Source organism: Neopelma chrysocephalum, unplaced genomic scaffold (assembly GCF_003984885.1).
Source record: "Neopelma chrysocephalum unplaced genomic scaffold, ASM398488v2 Primary Assembly neopelma1_196, whole genome shotgun sequence".
In the NCBI taxonomy this organism is placed as follows: domain Eukaryota; kingdom Metazoa; phylum Chordata; class Aves; order Passeriformes; family Pipridae; genus Neopelma; species Neopelma chrysocephalum.
The window spans coordinates 270618-298577 of NW_020897858.1; the positions used below are offsets into that span (position 1 = coordinate 270618).

General features: G+C 55.3%; 1 protein-coding gene across 1 annotated transcript in view; it reads right to left on the minus strand.

Moving 5' to 3' along the window:
• The window catches only part of AGRN (agrin), a 112494-nt gene extending 84957 nt beyond the window's left edge, over positions 1-27537 (minus strand). Inside the window, exons 1-2 of the mRNA XM_027702787.1 lie at positions 26930-27537; positions 19792-20053 (exon numbers count right to left, since the gene is read on the minus strand). Coding sequence (XP_027558588.1) covers positions 19792-20053; positions 26930-27118 — 451 coding nt within the window. The 5' untranslated portion in view covers positions 27119-27537. The remainder of the gene's footprint in view (positions 1-19791; positions 20054-26929) is intronic.
• Positions 27538-27960: the final 423 nt, after the last annotated feature.

Consider the following 27960-nt stretch of genomic DNA (forward strand, 5'->3'; position numbering starts at 1 on the left):
CGTCCAGCTGGAAAAACTCGTGCTTCGCTCCCCCGTGGGCTGCCAGAGGGAGCACATCTCACCTCTGCCCAGCAAAACAGAGCACAAAGGTGGCAGGTGAGCCCGAGCCAGCCCAGGGCTGGCTGAGCAGATGCCAGAGGAATGTGTGCCCGCAGGTGAGGCGTGGAGAGGAGAGGCAGGGATCCAATCCATCGGCAGGGATCCAATCCATCGGCACATCTGCACTGCCAGCCACACTCCCCACCCCGGAGCCTGCCAGCTCCAGGCAGCTCAGCCCACAGTCCCACCCGCTCTGCAGCCCATGGGAAAGCTGCTGCCCACAGCTGGGGTGAGGGTGGTGGATGGAGCAGCCTGGGCCTGTAATGCCCTCTCAGGTCTTGCCATCCCTGCCCTGTAATCCGGGCAGCACCTCAGGAGCAGTGGGAGCGGGATCCTGGCACACACGGGCTCTACAGCCCAGCATGGCACGACTGCCAGGGCAGCTCCACTGCCTCCCCAGGGTCTGTGTGCTCTCCAACACCAGGACACGCAGTTTGATCCAAGGATTTACCAGGAAAAGCCCGAGGGCTTGGCTTTCTCAAAGCACTGGAAGCATCAGATCCATTCGATAACACAGAGTCTAAACTCAGACGTATTTTTTCCTATTTACTCCTGGAAGCAGCAGCTTCTCCCTCCCATTCCCATTTGGAAGGCTGGCCCAGGACTGTGTCAGGACCTTTAAGCCTGGCCTGGGTTATTGCCCAAGATCCATCAGCAGAAGTGAAATGGGCACTGGCTCCGATGGAGGCTCCTCCAAAAAGCAGCCCTGCCCTCCAGGCTCAGCCAGCTCTGTACTTCCCCGAGTAAGTGGGTGGGAAAATCCAGCCTTTGATGTTCCACTGAGCGGCTCCAAAACAAAGATGGACTACGGGAGATAAAAACACCAAACAAACTTCGCAACGGGATATATCCGGTAGATAAAGTGGGAAAGAATTCCATTTCCATGGAAGGCAGACTGCATGAGGTCCGTGGAATAACCCAGCAGCAGCTGTTTTCCACTCCCAGCACACGCTGCTTTCACAGGCAGCACAGCAGCAGAGCACTGGGGGGGCACAGAATCCAGGGATCCGGGAAAAGCCATCCCGACAAAGCTGCTCTCCCATCAGCAGGTAGCAGCTGTGGGCAAGGCAGCTTCCCCACAGCCTTATCTCAAAGAGCAGGAGCCTTTCCCAGGTACCTGCAGCTGGATGCTCTCCAGCTCATCACTCACAGCATCAGCACAACAGGCACCAGGGCATGAGTAAAGCAGGCGGAAAAACGCAATCTGGAAAACAGCAGCAATGTGGATTTTGATCCTGGAAAGCAGAATCAGTGGCAGGGTGGCACAGACTGAGAGCTGGGGCTCCTCAATCCACAGGAAAGGCATCCCAGGGAAGAGGCAACCAACTGGTTTCAAGCACACAAGCAGAAAAGGGAGCCAGCAGGTACCAGGGTGGGCATGAGGTGCTCTGAGCAAGCAGCTGCCATGGGCCCAGACAGATCCCAAAGAGCAGGTTTCCATCATGTCTCTGTAGCCACTTCCCCACTGTAAATGATCTTTGAAGCCAAAGCATTGGGAAACATCAGGAAAAGGTTTTTCCCCCAGAGGGTGTTTGGGCACTGACCAGGCTCCCCAGGGCAGTGGGCACGGCCCCAAGGCTGCCAGAGCTTCAGGAGGGTTTGGACAACATTCTGAGGGACAAGGTGGGATTTTGGGGGCTGTCCTGGAGTTGGACTCCATGAAACTTGTGAGTCCCTTCCGATGTGGAATATTCTGTGATTCCATTAAGCTTCCACAGCCCAGCCCTTGCCACCCTGCCAGGCAGCACAGCAAAGAGAGGAAGGTGCTGCTTGCAGCAACACCACCCTCCAGCCAGGCATTTTCTTTGGGCTGACAGGGCAGCCTCACAAAGCTGCTTTTCTTCCAGCTCCTGCAGCCCCAGGGCCGCCCCCTCCCCGCTTCCTCTCACCACCCTCCTCCCCCCAAAAAGAGCCTCAGCGCTCAGCAGTGACACAGATGAGCCCAGCACATGGGCCTTTGCTGCTGCAAAGCCCAGCTTGAGGCAGCAGCACTGAGGGAAGAAAGGAACAACGTGACAAGGAATAAGGTGACAAGTCTCATTTGCAGTCTGGCAGTGCCACCTCTGCTCTATCTGAGCTGCAACCAGAGAGCCCTGTGCCACCACAGCCATGCAACAATGGAAACACGTCAAACTGGCAGGGAAAAGGGGGTTTTTGCAAAGCTGGAAGAAGGGCTGACGTGTGGCAAGGCTGGATGGATGCCGTGGTGAGCACAGGGCTCTGCTCACCTGAGTCACAGGAGAGGGACCAGCTGCCACTGGGCAGCCTCAGAGCCCCAGTGGCTGCTGTTCACTGCTCCAGCTCCCCTGGCAGAGGGGGCTGAGCACAGCCCAGACACCAGTGTCACACAGCTCTGCTCCCTGGAGCTCCACATCCCCCAGGATTGCCCCCGGCCACACACCACGTGCCAGGGGGCTCAGCCTGCTCAGGGTCAGGGAATGATTCTCATGAGTGTTATGGAGAGAAAAAAAAAAGCCTGTGCTACCCCAGGCAGCAGGAGCTCTGCCACTGATCCCAGCTCCCCATTCACAGCCCTGCTGACCTGCCTGTGATAACCTCCTAAGCTCAGCTTTAGGGCAAACGGGGCCTCTGGGGAAGTCTGGGAAGAAGTGACCAGCTGAGTTCAGCTTGAGACAGCTGATTTGGACCTTGACATTCCTCTGCCTCGAGGGACAGCACAATCTGGAGGCAAAGGTGAGCACTTGAACCACCTAACCCCAAAGATTTGCTCCAAGCAGTGGAGCCAAAACACCAGGGCCACGAGCCTGGTGTTAGTTCCACAGAGGAACTAACCAAGCAGAGCAGAATTCCAGCTTTCCATGAGAAGCACCTCTGAGGGCAGCATCACCCGAGGAACTACCTCCAGCCATACCATTCCAAACAGTGAAACAGGGCTTGTTCCAAGAGCTAAATATACGCCCCAGTCCCTGGGGGTTACTGCCAAACCCTGGCAGCAGGACTGCAGGAACCCTGATAATATTGTAGGATCTGCCCAGCCCTCTAAGAATAACTGCACTGCCTATGAGAACATCACAGGAATGAGCTCCCCTCCTGCCCACGACACCCCTGGTACCACGCTGGAGCCAGGAACCCGCTGGCCACGGGCAGGGGTGAAAGCACATGGATTTACAGCCTAGTCCAGCATTGCCTCAAATGGAAAACTCCTTTTTTTCCCCTGCAGGATTAAGAGTTTCACCCTCTGCTTCCTGTGGAGAACAGAGCAGCGCTGTGCCTGGCGCGGTCCCACCTGGGTGTCAGTGGAAAATAACCAGCAGTTCTCCCCATAAAGAGATTAAAACCCCTGTTTTATGTGAATAACAAGCCGGGAGGGAGGGAAGGGGAGCTCTGTGGGAAGCATGTGCACACAGGGCACCACGCTTCCACTCTTCGGGCACGAGCTGCTAAACCCGTGGCAAGGCAGAGCCCAGGCCAGCCCTCCCCTTGGGCAGAGACTCCCAGACATCCCAGGGCAGTGCTCTTTCCTTGCTGGAGCTCTGAAATCCCAGTTTTCCACCCACAGCCTCCCGTGGATGGGGAGGAACGGATCCCAGCGATCTCACCAGCAAGGAGCTCCCAGCAAGGTGGGGGTTCCAGCTGCTTTCCAGCACCCTCACAACCCCAACCACCAGTTTCACAATCCCTGCCTCCCCAGCATTCCCCTGCCATCCTTTGACAAGCTCTGGCACTGCCCAAATTCCCTAGAAGAGGCACCAGCGCCTCGGGAAAGCTCCTGGAAGCTACTGGCACCCTTGGAAGGGGCTCCTGCCTCTGCATCCAGGGGCGCTGGGGGGATGCATAGCTGGCATTCCAGGCTGGCAGAGCTCTGCTGAGCATAATCCACCTGACCAGGGCACATGCCAGAACAGGTTATGCAAACACAGCACACACGGGCAGAGGAGCTGGGAGAGGAATTGGGCAGGGAAAGGGGGAAAAGGCTGGAGAAGGAGCTGTAAATTCCCTGCACGTTTAAAGGTCCTCAAGCCAAACCCTTCCAGCTGTGGTGCAGAGCACTCTGAGCCTTCCAGGGAGTCAGTCTGACAGAGATCTGTCCTGTCTGTGCAGCACAGAGGGGGAGGAAATTCAACCCCATCACAAAATATCCCCAGTTGGAAGGGACCCACAGGGATCACTGATTCCAGGACACCCCAAGAACACCACTCTGTCCCTGAGGGCATTATCCAAACCCTCCTGGAGCTCTGGCAGCCTTGGGGCCGTACCCACTGCCTTGGGGGGCCTGTTTAGTGCCCCACCACCACCTAGGGGAACAACATCTCCTTGTTTTGCCCCAGTTCCCCCAGGGGCAGGAGCAGAGCTGTGATGCCAGCACTGCCACCTTCCCCTGGGCACTGTGCCCACAAGCCAGGGCACACACTCCAGCAGGACTCCCTGGGATTCTGCTGCACCCCCCTCCTTCCTGCTGACCCACAGCGTGGAGCAGAGCAGGGAAAAGCACACAGAGGATGAAATGCTGCCCGTGGCCACGTGGGCAACCCATCATCCACCCCAAAACCTGCAGCCTGCAGGGAGAACAGGCACAGCTGACGGGAAAACAGGCCAGGAGGGGGGACTGGAGAAGGAGGTGGCTGCTCAGGCAGGTTTTTGCAGCGCTCGGACTTGCCCGGCCCCGCACAGAGGGAGCCACGTGCCCGCCCTGCACCCAGAGCACCCAAACGTGCACACACAGGCAGGGTGCAGCCTCCCCGCCCCAAACCTGGCTCTGGAACCCCCTCCCTGTGGCTGGGGACAGCGGGCAGGCAGCAGGGGACACCCACCACTCCCACCTCGCCCTCTTGTTCCAGGGTTTGTGGTGATGGTGCTGGAGGAGGGAGCAGAACGAGGCCACTGTGGCAGGAGCAGCAACCACGACTTCCATCCTTCCTTCCTTCTGCTTCCCATCCCGCTGGAGGGGCTGGGAGCAGGTGTTCAACAGGAATGCCAGAGCCAAGCCAGGGCTGAGCAAGCTTGTCTGTACCCTGCATCACCCCATAATCTGAAAACCAGCTCTCTGGAGACTTCAGCAAACCAGAGCTGGCTCAGCTTCCACAACTGCCAAATAATTGATTGACCCATTGTGATTTTAGAATCACGGAATCATTGAGTTTGAGTTGGAAAGGACCTTAAAGATCATCCAGTCCCCACTCCCTGCCACAGGCAGGGACACCTTCCACTAGCTCAGGTTGCTCCAAGCCCCGTCCAGCCTGGCCTTGGACACTCCCAGGGATCCAGGGGCAGCCACAGCTTCTCTGGGCAACCCGTGCCAGGGCCTCCCCACCCTCACAGGCTTTGGCCTAACCTTTTTTCAGCCCCTTAAAATTTCCGGCTCTTGCACCATCCAATGGCAACAAATTCCATGGTTTCACTTGTCTCTGTGTAAGAGTGGCCTCCCTTTGAGCCTGCTTGCCAGTTCCTCCAGTCTTGAACAGGAGAAAACTCACCTCCTAAACACAGATGTGCATGGTTCAGCCCTGTCCTGCAATGCACACAGGCTGGGCAGATGAAGTCTTTAGGAGAGGGATACCTTCCTCTTCAAAGGCAAGGCTGGAAGCCCCAGCAGTGGAAAACCTCTGTTAGGATCTGCCCCTCCCTGCCACACACCCTTGTGCCCAGAGCCACCAAACCTGAGGTCTGAAAGGAGGAGTTACCCCAACTCCCAAGAAGTCATACTGAGCGACCAGAGCTTTTCATCCCCCCTTCCCAAGCTTGTGGAGATCCAGGAATTTGCCACTCCAGGTGGAAATCTAACCCCAGAGACAAAGGAGAACCCTCAAAGCAGGGGGTCTCTCCCTGCCCAGGGTTACGTCACCGTGTCACCATCCCAGCACAGGGACACACATCTCCTCCGTGCCATTGTTTGCAGCAACCTCACTGCCCAGGAATGCAGCAGCCGTGGGGGCTGGGAGAGGGTGGGAATTGCTCCCTGCACGGGAGGAGCTCACTCCCTCCTCCCCACATCCATTAAACACAGCCACAAGTGACCGGGCCACTTATCCCTGCAGCAGGGGAGCTGCTGGACCACGGCAGCTCCAGCACCCTCTGCCATTCCAACCACGAGCCAAAGGCAGCGAGAAATAGGGAATTTCCACAGGTTTTGGCCTCTGTGCTCAGGCAGAGCACTCACCTCCACGGAGCTCAACTGGCTCCTCATGACAGAGTTTCCCCACCCGACTGCCAGGAGCTTCCACTGATCCCGGTTTATCTCTTAGATAAACAGCATCAGTTAAAACAATTTGCTCGGGGATTTTATCACTGCATAAACAGCCAGCCTGGTGGAACAGGGAAAGCTGAAAGAGAAACTGGCTGGAAGCAGGGGATAGAGAAATGAAATCTCCTTCCTCAAAAGGCCAGTTCCTCAGGAGCACAACTATCCCAAAGGAAGCTACAGCTCATCCCAGGCTGAGGTCTTGCCAATCCCAAGCCATGGGAATGGATCCCACAGTCTAAAGGATTCACTTGGGTAATAAGTGGATGAGGACTCAATTCTGACCCTGTAGCCCTAATGGATCTGCTTTTTAGGGAATTTTGAGGTACCAATGGAATGAGAAGCGAAGGGAAGAGGATCAGCCCAAAGGCAGAAGAGATGAAGCCACAGTGCAATCCTGCACTTCCTGCAGAGGAAAAACACTCCTGGGCACCACGATAAAAATGCCACCAAAAACACGGATGAGGATCCCAAACATATAAAACAAGAGAGTGAAGGAGCCATTCCCCCTGGGAAGGCACACAGGGAGGAGCAGGAACCCCCAGGCTGCTCCAACTTATCCTGGTCCATCCCTGGGATGCACAGCCAGCCCTCTCCAGCTCCAGTCCCGCTTCGCACACGGACATCCAGGAGTTCCAGGATCAATCCTGAACTCAAAGCAAGGCCCCTTCTGCTCTGCTGAGCCACGCCAGGGGCTGGATTTTCCCCAGCAACCCCATACAAACGCCTCAAAATCAGCACATGCCCTTTTCCCAGCGGGACAAGCCTCCAAGCAACTGCTCAGCACGGCAGGAGAAGGGATGAGACCACCCTGTGCCACCCTGCTCTTCCTGCACCCCTGGGTGGCCAGTGCCACCTCTGGTGCCGTGCCACGGGCCCCAGGAACGCCCTGCTCCCCTTTTCCTGCGGGCAGGCTGCTCCTCCCACGCCTTGTCCCGCAGATCCCAGCCTAGCAGGGCTTCTCCTGCCAGCCTACCTGGCTGAGCTATGCCTGGAATGCCGCCCCTGGCCGCCCGCCCGGGCGCTGCTGCTGCCCCGTTAGCACGGGACGGGATTAAGGTTTATTAAGTTTTATCGGCAGAAAGGTGCGAGGCAGCGCCCAGCCCAGCCCGGGGAAGCACCTCTCTCCCGAGCTGGATGCACGGCAGGACTGGGATACAGAGAAACCCCGGGAAGGGGTCCAAAATCCCCCCTGCCCACCGTCTGTCTCCCCTCTCAGAGGTGCGAGATGCTCACCTCGCACCACGTGCAGCTGCTTAATCCCTCCCCAGAGGTTTCCTGCTGGCGGCCACAGGAAATATCGCCCAAGGGATGAGGGTGGGGTGAGCCCCAGCCTGCCCTGACCCCTGCAGGGACCACTGCAGGCACTGGGAGGGGGTCTCTGCCCTGCTGGAAAGGCATCGGAGGAGCCACAGCCCGTGGTGCTGCTAAAGGGAGCCCAGGGACTGAGGGGCAGCCCCCAAACATGCTCTGACCTCTTTTTCGTGGAATATCCCCATCTGAAAGGGACTCACAAGGATCAGTGTCCAACTCCTGGCCCTGCACAGACACCCCAGCAATCCCACCCTGTCCCTCAGAGCGTTGTCCAAACGCTCCTGGAGCTCTGGCAGCCTTGGGGCCGTGACCAAACCCTGGGGAACCTGTTCAGTGCCCTCTGGGGGAAGAGCCTTCTCTAATTATCCATTCTAACCCTCCCCTGACACAGTTCCATGCCATTCCCTTGGGTTTGCTCCTCTCCTTTCTTTCCAAGCTCCGATTTGTGCCTCCGCCAGGAACCAGGAATCTCTCACCAGGTTAACAGAAAACACAGAGCTGAAAACACACCTTCACAGCTCCAGCTGGGCAATCTGATTTTCTGTGTCCATGCCCATCACTGCAGCTGCTTCCTGAGCCATGCAAAAATCAGGGAAGTCTGCTTGGGTCTGCCCTGTCCAGGGTGGGAAGCCAGGATCCAGCCGGCCTTATGCAGCCAGGGGATTCAGTCAGAGCACTTCACCCCCACCACCCCTACTCCAACTCTGATGCTTCCTTTGCAGTGCAGTTATCCCTTGGTTTTCCAGAAGTACCTGAAGGCCTGAACTGACCTAAGGCCCCAGAGTGTTGTTTTTTCCCAGACACAGAGCGAGCTGCGGTACTTCTTGGCCAAGGAGAAGAGCTTTGTAGCCAAAGCAATCATGATTTGGCAGCTGAATTAGTTGGCAAGAGATGCATTGGTTGGGTTTTATCCCCCCTCCCGCCCTCCAGTGACTTCTCCTCTGCAGTTTGGGGGTGCAGAAGTGCTGCAAGTGCTGGAAGGCACAACCCACTCCACCCTTTGGTTACCAAAGCCGAGCACGGGGCAGCTCCTGTTCCCAGAGGAGTTGCCATAATCCCAGCCAGGTTAAAGGTTTTGGCAACCACCCTCCACCTGCAACACACATTGGCACAGCACAGGAGGGGCTGGGAAAGGGTTTATAAAGACCAGTTTTTAGAAGCTGAGTTTAGCCTGAGTTTAGATGGGGGCTTTAGTTCGGTAACACACACCCACAAGTGGTTACAAATAAACCCTGAGCATCCCTCCTGGCCTTTGGGTCCTGCAGCATGAGCTGTCCCAGCCTGCAGAAGAAGACAGGCAGGAATTATGCCAGAAGGAAGTCGGGATCTAGCTCTAGCCATGCTCTCCTTAACTAAAAACCTGAGAAAGTCCAAATTTCAACCCCTCTTCTATTTGCTTCCCCCTCCAGAGCAGCAGGGATGTGCACAGGCAAAGAACCAGGCTGGGAATGCCCAAGAGCACATTTAGCAGGACACCTGGGCACCATCCATGATCCCTGTGAGGTGCCCTGCTGCTGTAGATGGAGTCAGGAAAAGGATAACCTGGAAATCTGAAGGAAAAGCCAGCGGAAGGAAACTCCGAGCACATCCACATCACCAGGGGAGTGCCACAGCAGGGATTGTCCAGGGAATGCACAAAGAACAGGGAAATACCCACAGCAGGGACAGTCCAGGGAATGCACAGATAACATGGAAATACCCACAGCAGGGATTGTCCAGGGAATGCACAGATAACAGGGAAATACCCCCAGAAACTCAGTGCTGTGGCAGTGAGGATCCCAAGAGCCCCTGGAGGGACATCTCCCCATCCCAGCTCTCCTCCCACTGCAGGTTCCAGCAGCTTGGCTGCCTGTCCAGAATTCCCTGGCATTCTCTGCAGCATCATCATCTGCTCTGTTCATTCCAAGCCAAGATACAGGTGGGTATCCAGAGTTATCCTGAGCTTTCCCTTCCCACTGCCAGCAGCTGTGAGCAGCCTACAGAGTTCAGACTCCTGGGTCCCATTCCCTGCTTGGTCCCAGACCTGCTCTGCAAACTGGGATTGCTGCTCCCTCCCCAGACCTGCCTCACCCTGCAGGAATGCAGGCAGGACCTGGGGGATTCAAACACCTTCTTTACACGGGTACACTGCTTTAAAGCCCTTCCAGGAGAGATAACTGCTGTTATCACACTGTTCTCCAACATCTCCGTGCCTGGAAGTGTCCAAGGCCAGGCTGGATGAGGCTTGGAGCAACCTGGGATAGTGGAAGGTGTCCCTGCCACGTGGAACTGGATGATCTTAGGTCCCTTCCAACCCAAACCATTCCATGATTCTATGAAATTCTGAACCTCCACACTTCCCTCTGTCCCCAGAAAGAGCAGTTTGGATGAGACCAATTCCAACCCAAAGCATTCCTGCGTGTCTGAAGGGGACTGGGAGTTGCTCTCACCCAAAAACACAGGCCCAAGGAGAGGCAACACACTTGGAAGTGCAGAGATCAGCAAAAGCTCCCTCGGCCTTTTTCTGTTCCCCTTGTTTTAATTATCACCCACAACTCAAAAGATGCTGAGGCACAGCCAGTCCTCCAGCTCCCTTCAGCTAATTAGCATCCCTGCAAGACAGAGAGAGCACAGTGGCCTGATATTAGGCAGAAGATGCACTTCCAGCCCATCAGGATGACACAACATCCTCTGGGAGGGTGCAGTTCTCTCCCAACATCCACTACAATGCAGGGGGAAAAAAGCAGGGTAGGAAGAGGCAGCTGGCTATGGGAGAGGTTAAGGCTGTCTCCCAGAGCTGGGGAGGGGCAGCAGAGCCATTTTAACCCGTTTTCCTTCTCCCAAAAAGGCAGCCTGAGAGGAGATAATGGAATAAAGATGCTGCAGAGTGAGGCTACAGCAAAGCCCTGCTGTGAAGGAGCATCTCTAACCTATAAACAGTGAGCAGCAGAGCCAGGGCTCTTCCAGGGCAGAAAACCACTAAATCCAAGTAAATCCACCTAAATCCACGTGGCCTGAGCTCCAGGAGAAAAACCACTGGCTGGTTACTCTAAGAATGACACACACAGAGTCCCCTCTGCAGCGTGCCAGGCAAATTCCAGCCACAGCTCCTACAAGGCAGAGGTGACAGACACTGTTACAGCAGTTTGGGTTGCAAAACATCTTTTCAGCGTGATCCACAACATTCCTGCTGCCTGGAAGTACCCCTGGGATGGGGCAAAGCAGCTGCAAGTCAGTGCAAGGCAAAGCAAACAGGGCAGCACGTTCACCCACCAGAAAAAGTGGCTTTTAGGTGAAGCTGAAATGTGGATTTAAGGAGGAAAACAGAATTAACAGGGTTGGAACGAGGCCAGGGCACGAGAGCTCAGACAGAGGTATTGATCAGCTCAAGGGCAGCAGAGAAAGTGGGTGAGGCAGCGGGGTGGGAGAGTGGAAGCTCTTAGATGGAATATTGGGAAAAAAGTCCTCGCTGAAAGGGTGGTCAGGAGTCAGCACCCCTGGATGGGCTCAAAAGCACGTGGATGTGGCACTTGGGGATGTGGTTTGGTGGCCAACACTCTGCTGGGTTAGTGGTTGGACTCAGGGATCTTAAGAGGGTTTTTCCAACCTAAATTATTCTGTTCCATGACTCTTGGAAGAGCAGCAGTTGGTGGGAGCTGGGGGCAGGAGCGGGGACAGAGCCCAGCCTGTGTCCCTGTGCACCCCCAGCCACGCTGGTCACCTTTTAGTAGGACAGGGGATGATGTGGCTGCTGGACACGGGGAGAGCCAGGGGAGGAAAAACCAGAGGCAAACAAGAAAGTGGTTTGAAAGCTCACCTCACACGTCCTCACTCACTTTGTAGTCTGTGCTGCAGCCAGGCTGGAATTAGCCAAATTGAGTATGAATTATTGAAAGCACCCGAGCCCCATTTCCTCTCCTAATCAAAGAAAATGATTCCAGGAAGCTGAAAATGCGGGAAGAGGAGCAGTTTTTCAAGGAAAAAAAAAAAAGAGAGAGAGAGAAAAAAACAAAAAGGCACTGCTAGAATGGCTTTTGTAAGGGCACTCCTTCAACACACCAGGATGGATCCATCCATCCACCCATCCATCCATCCGGGTCCTGGGGCACAGTCACTCTGTCCCCACCCTGGCCACACTGCACATCAAAGCTCTCCTGCTCCGGGAAGTCATCCTGAAGGAATGCAGGATCTTTGCAGAGTGTTTATTAAGATAAACAGACCAAAGTCCCACTCCTGGGCACGGGATTAGTGCGGGACAAGCCCGGGCGGGTGCCGGCAGTCTCGGCAGGCGCCTGGCAGGGAGATGCCCCTGGGGCTCCTGGGCACAGACTGGCCCATCACCCAGTGCTGCCCATCACTGTGGCTCCCCTGGCAGCCCCAAGGCTGGGGCAGGTCAGCTCTGTCCTCCCCACCAGCAGATCCCAGCTCCTGGACTTTTGATTTGAAAACCAAGGGAGCGCTGAGACATTTTCCTGGCCTCCCTTTCTGCTGGGACAGGTCCTGTGGATGCCCAGGCTGACCTGTGTGCCCATGAGGATGCCCAGCCTGACCTGTGTGCCCAGGCACTCCAGCTTTTGGCCAGAGAGAGCCCAAGACAAGCAGCACGAGCTCCAGGTGGACCAAAGGGAAGGAAAGCTGAGCTCAGTTCTCAGAGCCACCCAGTTCCCAGCTGGCTGCAAATTGGTGGCAGCACTAAACCACCCAAAATTCCTCCCCAGGGCTGTCTGGCTGTGTCCTGTGAGCAGCCACAGCTGTACACTGGATTTACACCTCCAGCACATATAGAGTGTGGCAGGGCTGAGGGCTCCATCCCGTGTGGAAAAGGGCCAAGGTGTAGGAGCAGCTCCCAAATTCTCATCCAGCTGGAGAAGGGAGGGATGCAGCTCCCCCAGTTTTCTGGGGGTGGGCACAGGGAGCCAGGGAGAGACAAAAAACCTGCATCTGAGTCCTGCCCTGAGGCAGGTCAGCACTGAGTGCCAAAAACAGTTCTGCAAAGCCAGGGGATGCAAAGAGGATGGAGGAGATGCCAGGATCCCAAACCTGCAGGAATTCCACTCAGGAGATGCTCAGAGGGACAGATTCCAAGCCAGCTTTGTCACCAGAGGAAGTGTCCCCACAGTGTCCCCCACTCCCTGATGCCCTGAGGGGAACAGCCACCCCCACAGTGGGATTTTCTCTCCCACACATCCCCAGCACCTCCACCAAAGGCTGCACATGCCCATGGAGCAGCTCCCTGCAGGAATATCTGCCTGGGAGAGCTGCATCACAGCCCTGGTCAAGTCCCCTGAGCATCCCACACTTTGGGAAGCTCCAAAAGGATGCTACAGGGACTGAGAACGGGGACATGGAAATGTTTCAGCCCATGGGAACTCACAACACCTTTCCCACTCTGTGTCTTTTTCCTTCTCCTCTGCCCCATATCCTTACAATAAGGATGGAACAGGGGAAATGCTGCTTCCCTGAGCATTCCCACCAGCCCAGACATGATGCACCAGCTCAGAACCAGCAGTTCACTGGGAAAACACAAGGCAGAAGGACGTGCAGAGATGGGAGCTCATAATACTTTTTCCCACTCCCACATCCCTCCCCCACCCTTCCCTTCCACCCCACGTCTTTACAAAAAGGATGGAACAGGGAGAATGCTGCTCCCCTGAGCATTCCCACCAGCCCCAACCAGCCCTGATCCAGTTATCCAGCAGTTCACCAGGAAAACAAGGGGTAGGAGGAGGCACAGAGCCTGCAGCACAGCAAAGAATCCCCCATATCCCCTCCAAGATATCCGTGGAGCAAACAAAAGGAGAAGCAGAACCCAGAGCACATGGCCAGGGCCCAGCACTTGTCACGGCAGCATCTGTGCTGCTGACCAAGGACCCCTGATCCCGCAGAGAAATGCAGCAGGATGTGCCAGAGCGGGAAGCGGGGCCAAAGGAGCCTTCCCAGACCAGTAGCCTCCCACACCAGATTAAAATTCCATAGGAATTTGCTAAACAAATCGACTCTCTCAGCTACTGCCGTCAAGCCAGGGGATGTTTTGCATTACTGCCACGCCAGGGAGGGAGCAAAACAGCCCCCCCAGGCTTGGCCCAGGCACAGGGCCCCCCACACAAGCATCTCCTGCAAACCCTGTCCCAGCCAGGGGCTCCTGCAGGCTCCATCCATCACTGATCCACCGGAAAATCCACCGGGAAATCCCCCCACGAGAATCCCCTGCTCTCCCCAGTGCCGCTGCCTGGCACGGCAGCTCCAAGGGGGAACCTGCTCCAGCCCCAGCATCCCGCTGAGCTGCCCCAGCCCACGGATGGGGAGGCAGGAAGGGGCCCCCAGGGCTGTCCAGAGGTGGATTTTCCCCTCTCCACTCCTCTCCTCTCCCTTCCCAATGTTTCACAGCTGCTGCCTGACTCTCTCACCCTCCCGGGACGGAGGTGTTGATGCTGTTCTCATTATCTCTGATTCAAAACAGAGCCAAGAAGAGGAGGGAAGAAAAAGAGGAGAAAAAAAAACCTCCTTTAAGAAGAAACCCACACATCAACCCTGTTCCAAGCCCCCTCCCTCTCCCTGCTCTGGAAGCACAATGCCATGGCAGGGATGGATTCAAAAGGAATCGTTGCAGGGGTGGAGAAGGGCTGCAGGGAAAGCAGAGCATGGGAAGTGACCACAGCCTGAATCACCTAAGGCAGAGCCATGCCAGCGATTTCCTTGCTGAGAGAGAGCCCACTGTGCATTCCTTAGAGCCTCTGCAAGGAGCCTGAAAAGGAAATTTTGCATGGGCTGGTTTACAAGAACAAAACGCCTCAGTTCTATGGAGAGCTAAAGAGAAAGAGAGGAGACAGAATAAAAGTGAGAGAGCAGAAGACAAAACAGAATGAACAGTGTGACTTAAAGGGAGATGCTCTCAAGGCAGCAAACATGAGAGAAAACTTGGGAGGAGAGGCAACGTGGAAGATGAAATTCTTCCACAGGAGTAATTCATAGGGTTGCTGCAGAGATGAAAAAAAAAAAAAGTCAGAGGAGAGTTCTGGACTGGCTAAAATCAGAATTTCAATAGGAACTATGTGACTTTTTTATACATATGGAGCATCTGCAGTGTGCTGCGGGCTGAACACGAGCCAGAGCAGCTCTGTGAGGGGCATCCACATGGAGCAGAGCTCCAAAGGCCCATCCACTGTGGTCACAGCAGTGCTCCAAGACCCCAATTTGGCCCCCTGTGTTCCCAGGCTGGGTAACATACACCCCCCAAGGGCGACTGTCCCGGCACGACACCCACCCAGAGGGAGCAGCCCTGGGCTGGAGGAGGCAGCACAGGAGCCACCAAACCTCATGGAAGCCCCAGCCATGGACACTCTCAGCATCCTGGGAAGCCCAGACAGGATTTGGGATGACAGCTCCATGCACACACAGAGGGTCAGTGCTCAGCCCTGCTCTCACTCTGGAATAATTCCCATCAGGGAGGCACAGCATCACCCACACTCTGCCCCCAAAACAGGCAGATCCATCCTGAGCAAAAGGCTTAACCACTCCCTGACTTGGCTCTGTTTTCCAAGTCACCTCGAAGCTGAGGTTCTTCAGGATATCTGAGAGGGAATAATTACCCCCAAAAACCACAGCCTTGAATGCTGGTCCTGCACCAGGAGGGCTGGAGTCACTGCTACCCACTAAACCACTACTAAATCACACTGGTTTAGAGTCAAGAGCTTCTTGAAGACACTGCAGGCAGGAGGGTCCCAAGCCACCAGCAGGACCCTCAGTCCCAGCAGCGGGGGCTGACTGTGCCCAGCACCACCCGACCCCACAAAAACCTGATCCCACAGGCTTTTCCCAGGAGGTTCCAAGCCCACACCAAGCCTCAGCCAGGGCAATCATACCAGTCCTAATGCAAACTGTGCCGTGGCCAGGCATCTGAGAGGAGCTCTGGGTTCTCCTTGACCCAAGAGCTAACAAGGGTTTTTAATCTGAGCTCCCTCCCCACCCAGGCGGCCACCGCACACAAAATTCCTGATTTCCCTCAAGTGCTGTTGGGATCAAAGTGAAATGTGAGACACACACACACACACAGAGGGGAAAGATATCTCGGGGTTAGTCAGCTGTTGAGCTGCAGAGCAGCGTGGTTGATGGTGTCAGGGCAGAGCAAGGAGAGGACAGTCGGGATGCTCCGGTACCTGCCCAGTGACTCCAGCCCTCCTCCTGCAGCACCAGCACTCCAGGAACAAACACTGCAAGACTGTGGCTTTCTGGGCTAATTGTTTCCCTGGGAAGCCTCATGCAGATGTCCCAAAGAACAAGAGGAAATCCACTCCCACTGTGTCCCCTTTCCATACTTTCCCCCCCACAGAGGTGGGGACCAGAGCAAACATCCTGCTCCGCCCGGTCCCAACCTGTGTCCCGGACTCCTGAGCAAGCCCCAGAGCTGCTCCTCTACCCCTCAGCACTGAAAATTCCCCCTCCAGAGCCCCCCCAAAGTGCTGGAGCCAGTTTGCAGAGCTCAGCTGGAGTCTTGCATTTCAACTCCAGCTGGTCAGAGCGTTTTTACCACAATTAAGTATAATCAAATCACGGTGTTTTCGCTCCGACCTGAGCTGTTCCACAGAGATGCCCTGGTTTGAACTCCCCTCTTAGACAGGCAAGACTTGGATGTCTAGGATTTTTCCAAGCTGGAGCAACAGGAGATGAAGATACTCAAAACATTCGTGTTTTTCCACTCAGCTGCTGCCATTCCTCCAATTCTTTCTGCAAAAGCACTCAAAGGTTTGTTTTTTAAACTCAAAGTGCAGCAAAGAGCAGCGTCCTGGGCAGCTTTGCTTTGAACCCTCCTGCGAGGAGCTGATGGGAAACAAGTCCTGGAGCGAAATTCTCAGACTGGGAGCTCAGAAATGGTTCCCAGGGTGGCAGGAGCAGGTTCTCAGGCCTGGTTTTTTTTGCAGAAGCCAGGCGGGCAGGTGTAGTGGGTGAGCTGAAAGGGACTTCCCCAGACCTCAGGAGAGGCCTGAGCTTCGACAGGGCTCGAGGGAAAACGAAGTTTTGGAGGTAAAATCTACAAAAATCCTGCCAGTGCTCAGCAGACAGGACACACAAGAACCAAGATGTGGGAAGAGCAGCAAGTCCGTGAGACACGACAAAAAAAGTGGGTTTATTGAGGCAAGTGAAGCAGCTGCCAGATGCCAAAATCAGAGTCACATCCACCCTGAGATATCAGTAGCTCAAGGACACCTTGTTTTCCTCAACAACACCCCCTGGACAGGTCTCCACCAGTCTGGAGAAATCAGGTCCACCACGCATGGAGAGGCTGTGCTTTGTTTTCCAGCCCTTTCCAGCCCCCAAAACCACACACAGCAACCAGGCTGAGCCCACCTGCCATGCCAACAGCACCCTGGTGAGCCAGGGGGAAGAGGAGGGTTGCTTCATTAAAGGATCTCAAAGAGGGGAGTCCCAGGAAGAATCAATCTGTTACCTGGCACCAGGAAGGGTTAACAGAGCAGGGGATAAAGATAAGCCACCTATATTTTTATGGACCTGCAATTTAAGCAGAGAGGAAAGAGTTGGGACATGCCCAGCTTTTGGCACCTCCAGCCCCCTTGCACAACAGCTTGGGAGCAGCACCAAAAATCCTTCTGGTGGTTGGTGCTGCACTTGAGAGAATGATCAGAGACACGTCCACCTGCCCCAGCTCTACACCAAACTCAGGGTACTGGGAGGAAAACTTGATCCCTCCTCATCTCCCAATGGCCTTAAGGGACATGGGAGAACAGAATCACAGCATGGTTTGGGTTGGAAGCACCTCAAAGGCCATCCAGTGCCACCCCCTGCCATGGGCAGGGACACCTTCCACTAGCCCAGGTTGCTCCAAGCCCATCCAACCTGGCCTTGGACACTTCCAGGGATCCAGGGGCAGCCACAGCTTCTCTGGGCAACCTGTGCCAGGGCCTCCCCACCCTCCCAGGGAAGAGTTTCTTCCATGTATTGAACCTCAATTTCTCCTCTTTCAGTTTGAACCCATCACTCCTTGTCCTGTCACTGCAGTTCCTGATGCAGAGCCCCTCTCCAGCTTCTTGCAGGCCCCCCTTCAGCTACTGGGAGGCTGCTCTGAGGTCTCCACACAACCTCTTCTCCTTCATCCTTCACCACAAACAGGAACCACCTCAGCTCACATCAACACGTGCAAAAAGAGCCTCCTGAAAACCACAGCAGAAGAGAGAAACCTCCCAGATATTTGCACGAGTTTAACTGAAAAAACCACACACACTCATCTTTCTCCTCCCTCCCTCCCTCCCCACTAGGTGCATGGAAGGAGCAGGGCTGACACCTTCCAAGTACATTATGAAATATTTTATATATACATATATATATTATATATAATATATATTTTATATATATTTTATATATTATATATTTTATATATATGTATTTTTAGATATGTATTTATATATGTATTTATATATGTGTGTGTATTTATATATATATATATGTATTTATATATATATGTATTTTCATATATATATGTATTTATATATATATATATATATATATATGTATTTTTATATATATATATTTAAAAACCCTCCAGTGCTCTTCCTGCTTACAAACCCCACTCTGGGAGCCACTCTGCTGAACCAGCTCCCTCCCAAGCCCCAGAGTTGGGTCATTTACCCCTGTCAGTGTTCACAGCTGGAAAAAGGGGTTATGGCCTCTCTGCTGCACATCCAAGGGCAGGAGGGAGCCAAACCCGCCTGTTTATTTGTTGTCTGTGCAGAATTCCTGCATTCCTTCCCATGTTTGCTCATCTGCTCTCAGGACATACTCAGAGCTCAGCAAAGGGCTTTGGGGGCACCACGTTCTCCCCCCCTGGGCTTGGAGCTCTTGCTGGAACCAGGACAAGCATAAAGAGGGAAGAGGAAAGGCAGAGAGTGGGTTATTACAGAATATTTTCAAGGTGGTTGAGGAAAAAGGGAGAAAAAAGATCAATTCTTCCCCAGATCTGCTCTTCACAGAGGCACAGCTCCACACTGGATGTCTAAGACTGGTTCTAACTTATTTTTACCCTGGAGAAGCACGATTTACCCCCAAGCAGAATTGGTCTGGCTTCTCAGATCCCTTCAGGAGTTCATCCACAAGGCTCCAAGCAAGCAAGGGAGCTCCAAGACACAGGAAGCCAGGGGTGGCTGTGATGAAGAACAGGCCTTCACCACGGCATTAACCAGTTACCTTATTAGCTCTAAACCCACGGGGAGAATCTAACTCAGGTGGGAGCAGCCTAAATTCCCTGGGGAGTGCCTGCCATCCTGTCAGGGCAGGACCTGCCGTGGGGATGCTCCAATCACAACACAGAGAGGACTGGAAATGCATCAGGTCTGGAGTAAAATGAGCATAAAATGACTTTGCTTGGGACACACTGGTTGTGTGACAGGGAGGTCACTGCCAGGCACTGTCCCTGTGACAAAAGTCCACAGACCAGAGCACCAGGAACTGGGATTAGCTCAGCTGGTCACAGTGTGGTGCTGATAACACCAAAGCTGTGGGTTTGATCCCTGTAAGGGCCATCCACTTAAGAGCTGGACTCCATGGTCCTTGTGGGTCCCTTTCCTACTCAGAATATTTTGGGATTGTGTCCTTCATTTCACAGCTTCATCACATTCCACCTCTACCTGTCCAACATCCAGCTGGGAGGAGTGAATCAGACTTACTGGAACCTGGAACTTTCTGTGACTCTGCCCTGGACACAGCGGGGTTGATCCTCATCGACCATCACCAACAAGGTCACAGAATCCCAGAACCCCCAAGGATCATCAAGACCAACCTTTAACCCTGCAAAGGGCCAATTCCCAAGAGTCAGACCATGTGCTTGAGAGGATCATCCAAACAGATGACAGATCTTGAGCTCTGGCAGCCTTGGGGCTGTGCCCACTGCCCTGGGGAGCCTGTTCAGCACCCAACCACCCTCTGGGGGAAGAACCTTTTCCTGAGATCCAACCTAAACCTTTCCCTGGCACAACTTCGGGCCATTCCCCAGGGTTCTGCCACAGAGCAGAGCTCAGTGCCTGCCCCTCCTCTTCCCCTCATGAGGAAGTTTTAGCCTGCAACCAAGTGTCCCTTCATCCTCCTCCTCTCCGGGCTGAGCACACCGAGCACCCTCAGCCGCATCCATCAATCCCTCTGAGCCCAACAGCTCCTGGAGCACCCCCGGGACAGCCCAAGCCCCTCAGCCTCACCTTCCACGCAGTGCTCCACCTCCTCCAGGTTGCGCAGGGTGATCCTCATGAGGCTGGAGTTGAGCATGAGCTCGTTGCGGTGCGCGGGCCACAGGTACTGCGGGGCGGGGTTGACGAAGAAGATGCGCGTGTCCCCCGTGGACACCTGGTTGTCGCAGATCAGCGGGTCCCCGAAGCCACCAATGACCACCTTGTTCCCCCCGTCCAGCAGGATCTCGTGGGTGACGATGTCCTTGCCCTTCAGGTAGCGCCAGACTCTCACCTTGGGGGAGAAGAAGGAGAAGGAGCTCGTGAGGGCGTCTCTGACCTGGCTCGATTTTTCACGGCGCTCCCAGCAGGGCTAATTCCATCAGCTCTGAAAGCACGGAATGTGTGGGCAACAGGGAGAAAAAGCCCTCTGCTGCAGGTCTCCCTGGCTCCCGAGGAAATCTCAGCATGGAGGGAGAAGAAAGCACTTCTGAATGAAAAAAAAGAAAAAAAAAAAGGGTTTGAAAGGAGCATTAAGTGGCTGGAAGTGCCAGTTGGGGAAGGGCTGCAGAGCTAAAGAGAGCGCTGTCCGTCCACGGGGGAGGCTCTGAAGTGCAGCACAGGAGCCTCACACTGGGGCAGGGGGAGGGAGGTGGGTTGGGTGGAGGGAAAGAAGGGAGTCTGGTGGCTCTGACAGGCCGCTGGTACCTTGAGAAAACAAAGGCAGAGCGGATAATGTTGCAGGCAGAAATATCAAAGTTAACTCACGTTCCTCTAAATTACTAAATAAAACCATGGCAAGCTGGATTTGGTAAAACGCATGGAGGGTTTGGCAGGAGGAGCCCATCTCCCTGTGCTCATCCAAACTTCAGGCATAAAAATAAGTCCTGGCCACAAGAGTTAGTGGCCACTAACTGCCAGTGGTTCCAGGGCAGTGCCCCTGCGCTCCAGTGCCGGCTCATCCCTCTCTCTGCAGCAAACACCCACCCAGGAGGGAAGCAGCAGCTCTCAAATGAACCTTGGTGCACGCAGGACACCAGAGGCACGTCCCCACCCGCTCCTGCTGGGTCAGAAATCCTCCTGCTGCGATTCCATCGCGGGGAAACGCGGCCCAGAGCAGAGCCAGCAGGAACAGCTCATCCGAGGTCTGTGCTCAGAGCAAGGGAGGCTGCTGGGAGCAGGGGCATTGCTGTGACCACAGGCATCCATCCCTGGGCTGGCTGGCTCAGAGCTGCTCCATCACACTCTGCCATCATCTCCCTCCATCATCTCCCAGCCCCGAGGGCACTTCAGCACCCCGTGCCAAGCCCGGAGCAGCCAGGGAGGTGGTGGCTCAGAGATAAGGGGGCTCTCTGCTTTAAGAGCCTAATTCCAGAGGGGCAGAGGGTGGATGTTCACAGGCAGCTGGGCAGACAGGTCTCTCTCACCCTCAGGGGACACTGAGGGTGGCAGAGAGGCAGATTGTTCCTGCCACAGATTCTGTGCTTGATGCTGGGGTTGGGAATGGGGGGAGAATTGTTACAACCGAGGAGGAAAGCACAGAGCAGACTTGATCCCACTTGAGAATTAACCATTTCTAGAGTTCTCTGCCACTGCAGCTCAGTGGCCTCTGCCCTGCACAGCCCTTCAAGTGCATTGTGCTCCCCTGCAGGCTTCTGTGAGACCCTTCAGACAGAGAGACTCTTCCTCTTTGCCAAACACCTCCATCCTCTCACTCAGTGACTGCAGAAGACACACGCAAAGATCTGATGCTGCAGAGTTCAAACAGGAGGGTAAAAGCCTGCTGAGGGGTAGGGGGAATGCAAGTCTCCTGACCTGTCATCAATCCTGTCCATTTTTGAAGCCCTAACTCCAGAATTTCAGGGGAGTGAGCTCAGCACTCAATCCTGATCCAGAGGCTTCAAGGTCCATAGTGATCTTGAGCCAAAGTCCTGCTCACTGTCCCTGCCACAGTTAGGAGCAGGCAGCTACAGAGAGACATTCCCTGTAGGAACAGGGCCATTCCCACTGCCACAGGAGCAGGCAGGCTGGGGTCAGACCCTCCTGCTCAGCACCAGACTCACCTGTCAAGCAGGAAAAGGGAGCAGATTTAGTGTTGCCTGTACTCTGCAAGTACAAATGAAGGTTAAGAACAAAGTTTAAGAATGTATTTCATTCTCAAATCCTCCCTATTTCTCACACCTCCCTCCTCGAGGTGTAACATTTGTCCTCCTTGGAGAAGAAGCCTGGATTTATGGGTCTCAGCTCCCATCCAGCCCGGCGAGTCCTGCGATGCAAACAGCAATATATTATCCAAACTACAGCTCCATTTACCGGGGTGAGCCCTGTTCTCCTGCATACCTGAGCTCAAAAACCACCCCGGGTATTAAACAGGGCTGTGACAGCTCCTCTCTGGAAGCTGCACATGCCTTAGCTGCTCCCAGGCGTGGAGAGGTTTGCTGCAGACAGGTCACCCACGTGTTCTCACACTCATCCGTCTGCCAGCCCCAAGGGAGTCAGCACCCCGTGGGTGCCGAGCCATTCCACAGCACCAGAGCTCAGGGAATAACTCACACTCCAGGATATGTGGGCCCTGCCCAGCCCAAAACCAAGCTGCTGGGCAGGGGGAAGGAGAGGGATGGGGAGAGCAGCGCCTTCAAAGCCACGGGGGGGTTGGAATGAGATGGTCCTTAAGGTCTACAACTTCCTCAGGAGGGGCAGGTCTGATCTCTGCTCTCTGGTGACCAGTGACAGGATCTGAGGGAATGGCTGGAGCTGTGGCAGGGCAAGGTTAGGTTGGGTATCAGGGAAAGGTTTAGGTTGGGTATCAGGGAAAGGTTTTTCCCCCAGAGGGTGGTTGGGCACTGAACAGGCTCTCCAGGGTTTGGTCACGGCCCCAAAGCTGCCAGAGCTCCAGGGGTGTTTGGACAATGCTCTGAGGGACAGGGTGGGATTGTTGGGGTGTCTGTGCAGGGCCAGGGGTTGGACCTGGATGATCCTTGTGGGTCCAACTCAGGATATTTTGTGATTCTATGATTCTAAGATCCCTTCCAACCCCAACCACTCCACGGTTCTCTGAAGAAACCTGCACAGCACCAGCTTCGTTTTTGAGAGAGATGGAACCCCACCAGCACTCAGAGGGAGCCTCAGATGGCAAGGGGAGCTGGGACAGGCAGCTTCCCTCCCCTCTGATACGACAGGGATCCCACCATCCACACTGACATCTGCTCCACCTCACGGGGCAGCCCCTTCAAAGAGCCTTTTTGGGGCCACCCGCAGCCGTGGCACCCCGGCTGAGCGGGGTTCTGGGGAGCACCAGCCTGTGCCAGCACCAGCCTCCTGCCTCCCCAGCAGGGACCAGCTGTTTCTCCAGCGTTTCCCAGCAGCTCGGCTCCCCGCGGTTGTGCTTCTCTCCCCGCAGTCAAGTCAAGACACCTTCCTGCAGCCCCACCTCCTCCTCCTCCTCGGCGCCCGCAGGGCAGGCGCTCTGAGAAGTGCACGAGCAACCAGGGTGAAAACCCAGCAATACAAAGGAGACAAAAGGGAGAAAAGGGAAAAAAAATAAAAATAATAATAATAAAAAAAATACACCAGGCAGGCAGAAAGCACAGCCCGAGGCTGGTGCTGCAAAAGGTGGATGTGGGGCATTTTCACAGCTAGGGCTGAGGGGGGAGAAAGGCTCAAGCCCACCCCACTGCTCTGCAGCAGATGGTAATTTGAGTTAATTGGCATGGCTGTTCCAGTCAGACACCTCAGAGCCAGGCCACAGCACTCACAAGCAACATCAGAGTCCAGCAGCTTTCTCCCCACCCTTCTCCTCTATAATGAATGAATAGGAAGGCACCAAAGACCAAGCAATTACCTGTAGGGCATCCCATTCATCATCACACACAATTAAGACTTTGTCACCGGTGACTCACCGGCTGCACCAAGGACTGGGGAAGGAAAGGAAGAGAGAGAAAGAGAGAGAGAGAAAATTGGGCTGTAACCTATTCCCAAGAAGTCCCTTCCCTATAGCAGACTCACTCACTCAATCCTTTGCCAGGGAGCACATAAAACACTGGATTAAGACTGTTTTACAAGACTCCTGGCAGCTACAGGGAGGCAGAGTAAGAGCAGCAATAACTTTATTCAAGCAGATCCTTGCAAGGGTGTATTTTAAGCGGGGCAAAAAAACCCCACAGAAAGTAAAAGGATTTTTCCAGCATGCCACGGGGGGGGGGCCATGCCACAGGGAAGGGGACCACCTGTGCAGTGCTACCAAATTCCTGCCAGGAATATGCCTCGAGAAATGGTTTTGTAAAGCAAGATGAGAAGTTAGAGCAGCCTCCTCTTGCAGATGTCTGGATGGACAGCAGGAAGAAGGGTCAACATGAGATTTTTGGCAGTTCTGGGAGATGAAGGCCAGCATCAGCTTCACTCTGCCCAACCCTTCCCTCCCTGACCACATCCCACCCCTCTCCCCCTTTTTGTCACTCTCAGCTGCCCTTTCCCCAGGAGCTCCCAAACCCACCTCCCCCAGCAACTTCCACATCCCCCCCAGCCTGGAGAACAGCCACAGTTACCCCCCAAAATAGGGGCTCCATTGTCTGGAACAGGATCCACATCCTTTTCGACACTTCCTATGGCACATATAGAACCTGGGCTTGTCCTATAAATAGGAGCTGCCTTCATAAATATCAGGTCAGCCCAGAAAAAGGCACATCAGAGGGCTCAGAGCAGGAAGGACAAGGCCAACACAGAGGAGGAGCAGCAGCACCAAGAGCTCGGGAAGCAGGGAGAGCCCAGAGCCTGTTCCTGTGTCAAACCCCTCGGAGCAGCAGCACATCAGCCAGTTCCAGGGAGTTCTGTCAGCCTGTTCTTCCCTTTTTCATCTCCTCTCCCAGCACACGAATGGCTGATAGCTATTTATGAGTGTTTATCTAACATTAACTTCGCATTTCTCCTGAGTTGTAATGTGCTTATCTTCATCTATCAAAGGCTTCAGCTGGGAGGGTTTGGAGTTTAACTGGGGAGAACAATACCCCAGTGCAGCACTCGCAGATATCCACATGCCTGCTCCCTCCCAGACCACCCAGCACCAGTAACACTCACTATTTTGGGTGTGGGCCCCAGGGAACTCCCACCGCACACTTGGCCCTTGCCTCCCCTCTGCAGATAAAGAAGAACCTGACAGGAGATAACTGCGGGATCTGGAGGTAACCCCAGGGAATGACAGCGAGGAATTGCACCTGAATTTCCTCACCAGGCTCTGTTCCTGGGCTTATCCCAGTCCCACAGGGCAGCAGGGTCCGTGTGAGGGCAGAGCTCAGGTTTAATGCCCAAACTGCCCTGTTGGAATTCAGGTGCTTGGTATTAAAAAAATAAAACCAGAACAACCAACCCAAATCAAACTCCAGGCATGCCTAACCCGGCATCAGCAGAATCCAGAGCAATTCCAACACTTTGGGAGATCTTGGAGTGAAACAAGCCAACAGCTGCTGCAGAGCTACTCATTTACAAGTCATTATAGTTAGGGGAGATTTATCTGCTTTCAGGTCCTTAAGACACCTCAAGTCCCATTTCAAAGCTTTTTTTTCCCTGCAAACACGCTATGAAATGCCACTAAAAATGCCACAGAGCAGGCTGATGTGCAGGTAAAGGGCCTGAGAACCACTGTGCTATGAGGAGTGCTAAATGTCACAGCGTGACCAGGAACGGGATGGGCACTTCCATCTAAGGCAGGAGAGGAGGTTTTCCTCCTTTCACTTTCTCTTACAGGACTCCAGGACTGAAACAGGATCTTCTTCTTGGCCTTCAGGTGCTGTTATAACACTAAGAATGGGCAGGAGCAAAATCCCACCATTAACTCCGGAGCGAGTAGCGCAAGCATTGCTGGGGTGGCTCAGGGAAAGGCAAGAGATTCCCTTCCCGAGATAAGGAATGCCAACTGCGTTTCACATAAAGCCACCATAGGCAGCCCAGGTTCCCTCCCTGGCTGCTCCAGCTCGGGCTGGATGGATTGCACCTTCCAAAGGCAGAGAGAGCTGCTGAGCCAGCAGGTTTTCCCATCGCGGCGTTTCCTGGCCCAGGGTCTCGCTCTGATGCGGCGAGATGGTTTTACACCAGCCAGACACCTCGCTGCGCGTCTGCGGTGCGAGCAAAGAGCCTCGCTTTTCAGATGGGCATTTCCGCCTCATCACCGGCCTCCCTGGACCACCTCCCTCGTGGCACCCCTGCCCCAGCCTCAGGTGGCCACATCCACCCACCATCTGTGCCCGGCGCTGCCGCAGGACACCGGCTGCGAGCAGCAGCTCATTAATTTTCCACGTAGCACCCAGGATGTGCCAGACACTCCGCAAACATACGGTCCCTGCTCCAGCCTGGAGGGTCTGTGATCTAATTTGCGAGGTACAGATTGTTCCGCGCGGGGCAGAGCAGGCGGGAGGCACCGGGCACCAGCTGGGCAGGCAGAGGCTGCTCGGCTGCTTCCCTGGGCTGAGAGAGATGCTCCGGAACACGGGGCAACACCACGGCGTGAAGTTCACCCCGGCAGAGCTCTCCCACCAACGCACCGCTGAGCATCACCCCAGGCCCTGCTTAGCGCCAAACCACAGGCAGGAACCGCAGGATTTTTTTTTTAAGGATGGGCAGAGAAAAGGGGATGGGGGGGGGGAGAAGAGGAAAAGGCAGCGTAGCAGCATGTCCTTGCAAGTGAGATTCCTGCCCCGGGAAGGGTTAAGCCATCCAGCACGTTTTCTGTCAAGCAGGCGGATGGTATTTCAGGTTGCTCAGTACTTCACCGTCTCTCAGCTTAGGGGGGGAGGAAAAAAAAAACCATAGCCAGAGGCCAGATTCGTAGTTAAACAATAGCTCGAGCTGGAGGAACTCAAGATGCTGCTAAAGTAAACAGGGAGCCCTGGGGTAGAGGCAGCGAGTGGCTCCGAGCACCTTCCCGGCAGCCCGAACCCTGCCAGAGAGAAAGTTGGGAACCGGCTCCCGCATCACGGCAAGGAGGGAAATGCCCATAAAAAGCAACCTTGAGAGATTCCCCCTCGACACAGCTGCGGGAGCGACTCCGCAGTCTAAAAATACCTAATTACACCCCAAAGCCCCGGCGCACACAATCAGAACCACATGCGCCCTAAACCCGGCCGGCGCCCGTCGGGAGAGGGGGGGAGGGGGGTGAAAGTTCCCCCCGGCACCCCCTTACCTTGCAGGAGTAGGTGTGGTGGACCGGATCCACGTTCATGATCTCCTCCACCGTGCCCGTCAGCACCACGTTGGCCTCCTCCTCCCTCCGCTCCAGCTCCCGCTCGGGGCAGGTCGCCAGTCCCAGTCCTAATCCCAGTCCCAGCAGCGCCAGCAGCGCCCGGGCACCGTCCGCCCGCTGTGCCCCCATGGCCCCGGTCCGGTCCCGCTGCCGGCCCGGTCCCGGTCCCCCGACGGCGCGGGCAGACAAAGCGGCCCCGCTCGCAGGCGCAGGGAGAAGGGCTACTTTTGTTCGAGGAGGTGAAAAGGAGGAAAGAAAGAGAGGAGGGAGGGAGGCAGCGAGGGGAGGGGAGAGCAGGGGAGGGGAGAAGGAGGAAAATCCCAGGAGGAGGAGGAGGAGGAGGAGGAGGAGGAGGAGGAGATATCTCTCCGTGAAGCCGCGGCCGGCGAGCAGCGCTCGGTCCTCTCTGCCTTGCCCCTGTAAGAAAGCCCGCAGATTTGCATGCAATCTGAATTGCTGATAAGGAAGGGAGAGGGGGCAGGGGGGGAGAGAGGAGGGAGGGGGGGAGAGAGAGAGAAAGGGAGGAAGGCAGCGAGTCCGCCCGCCCTGCTGCCAGCTCTTATTGCGGAGCTGCCGCGAACGCCACCCCCAGGAAAAGGGAGCTCGCCTCGGGTTAATGGATAATCAGCGCCGCAACGTGAGGAGACTTTTAAAGGTGTAGGGACCGCAGCCGGCCCCGCTGCCCCCCCCAATATGAGCGGCAGCTGGAGCCCAGCCCCGTCAGGGGGTTCCCTCCCCCGCGGGGGTCGGACCCCGGCGTTTCCATCCCCCTGTTTCGCCCCTGGGAGCTGCCACCAGGGATGCTCCTGGTTTTCCCGTGGGGAAACTGAGGCGGGGTTGGTCCTGCTCCGTAGAGATGCGACGAGTGCTCCATGCCGGGGCAAACCGAGCCACCCACGCCTGGGCCATCACCCGCTCCCCGGGGTTCCCGGGGGGAGATGGTGCTCAGGGAGAGGGGCTCAGGGTGTACC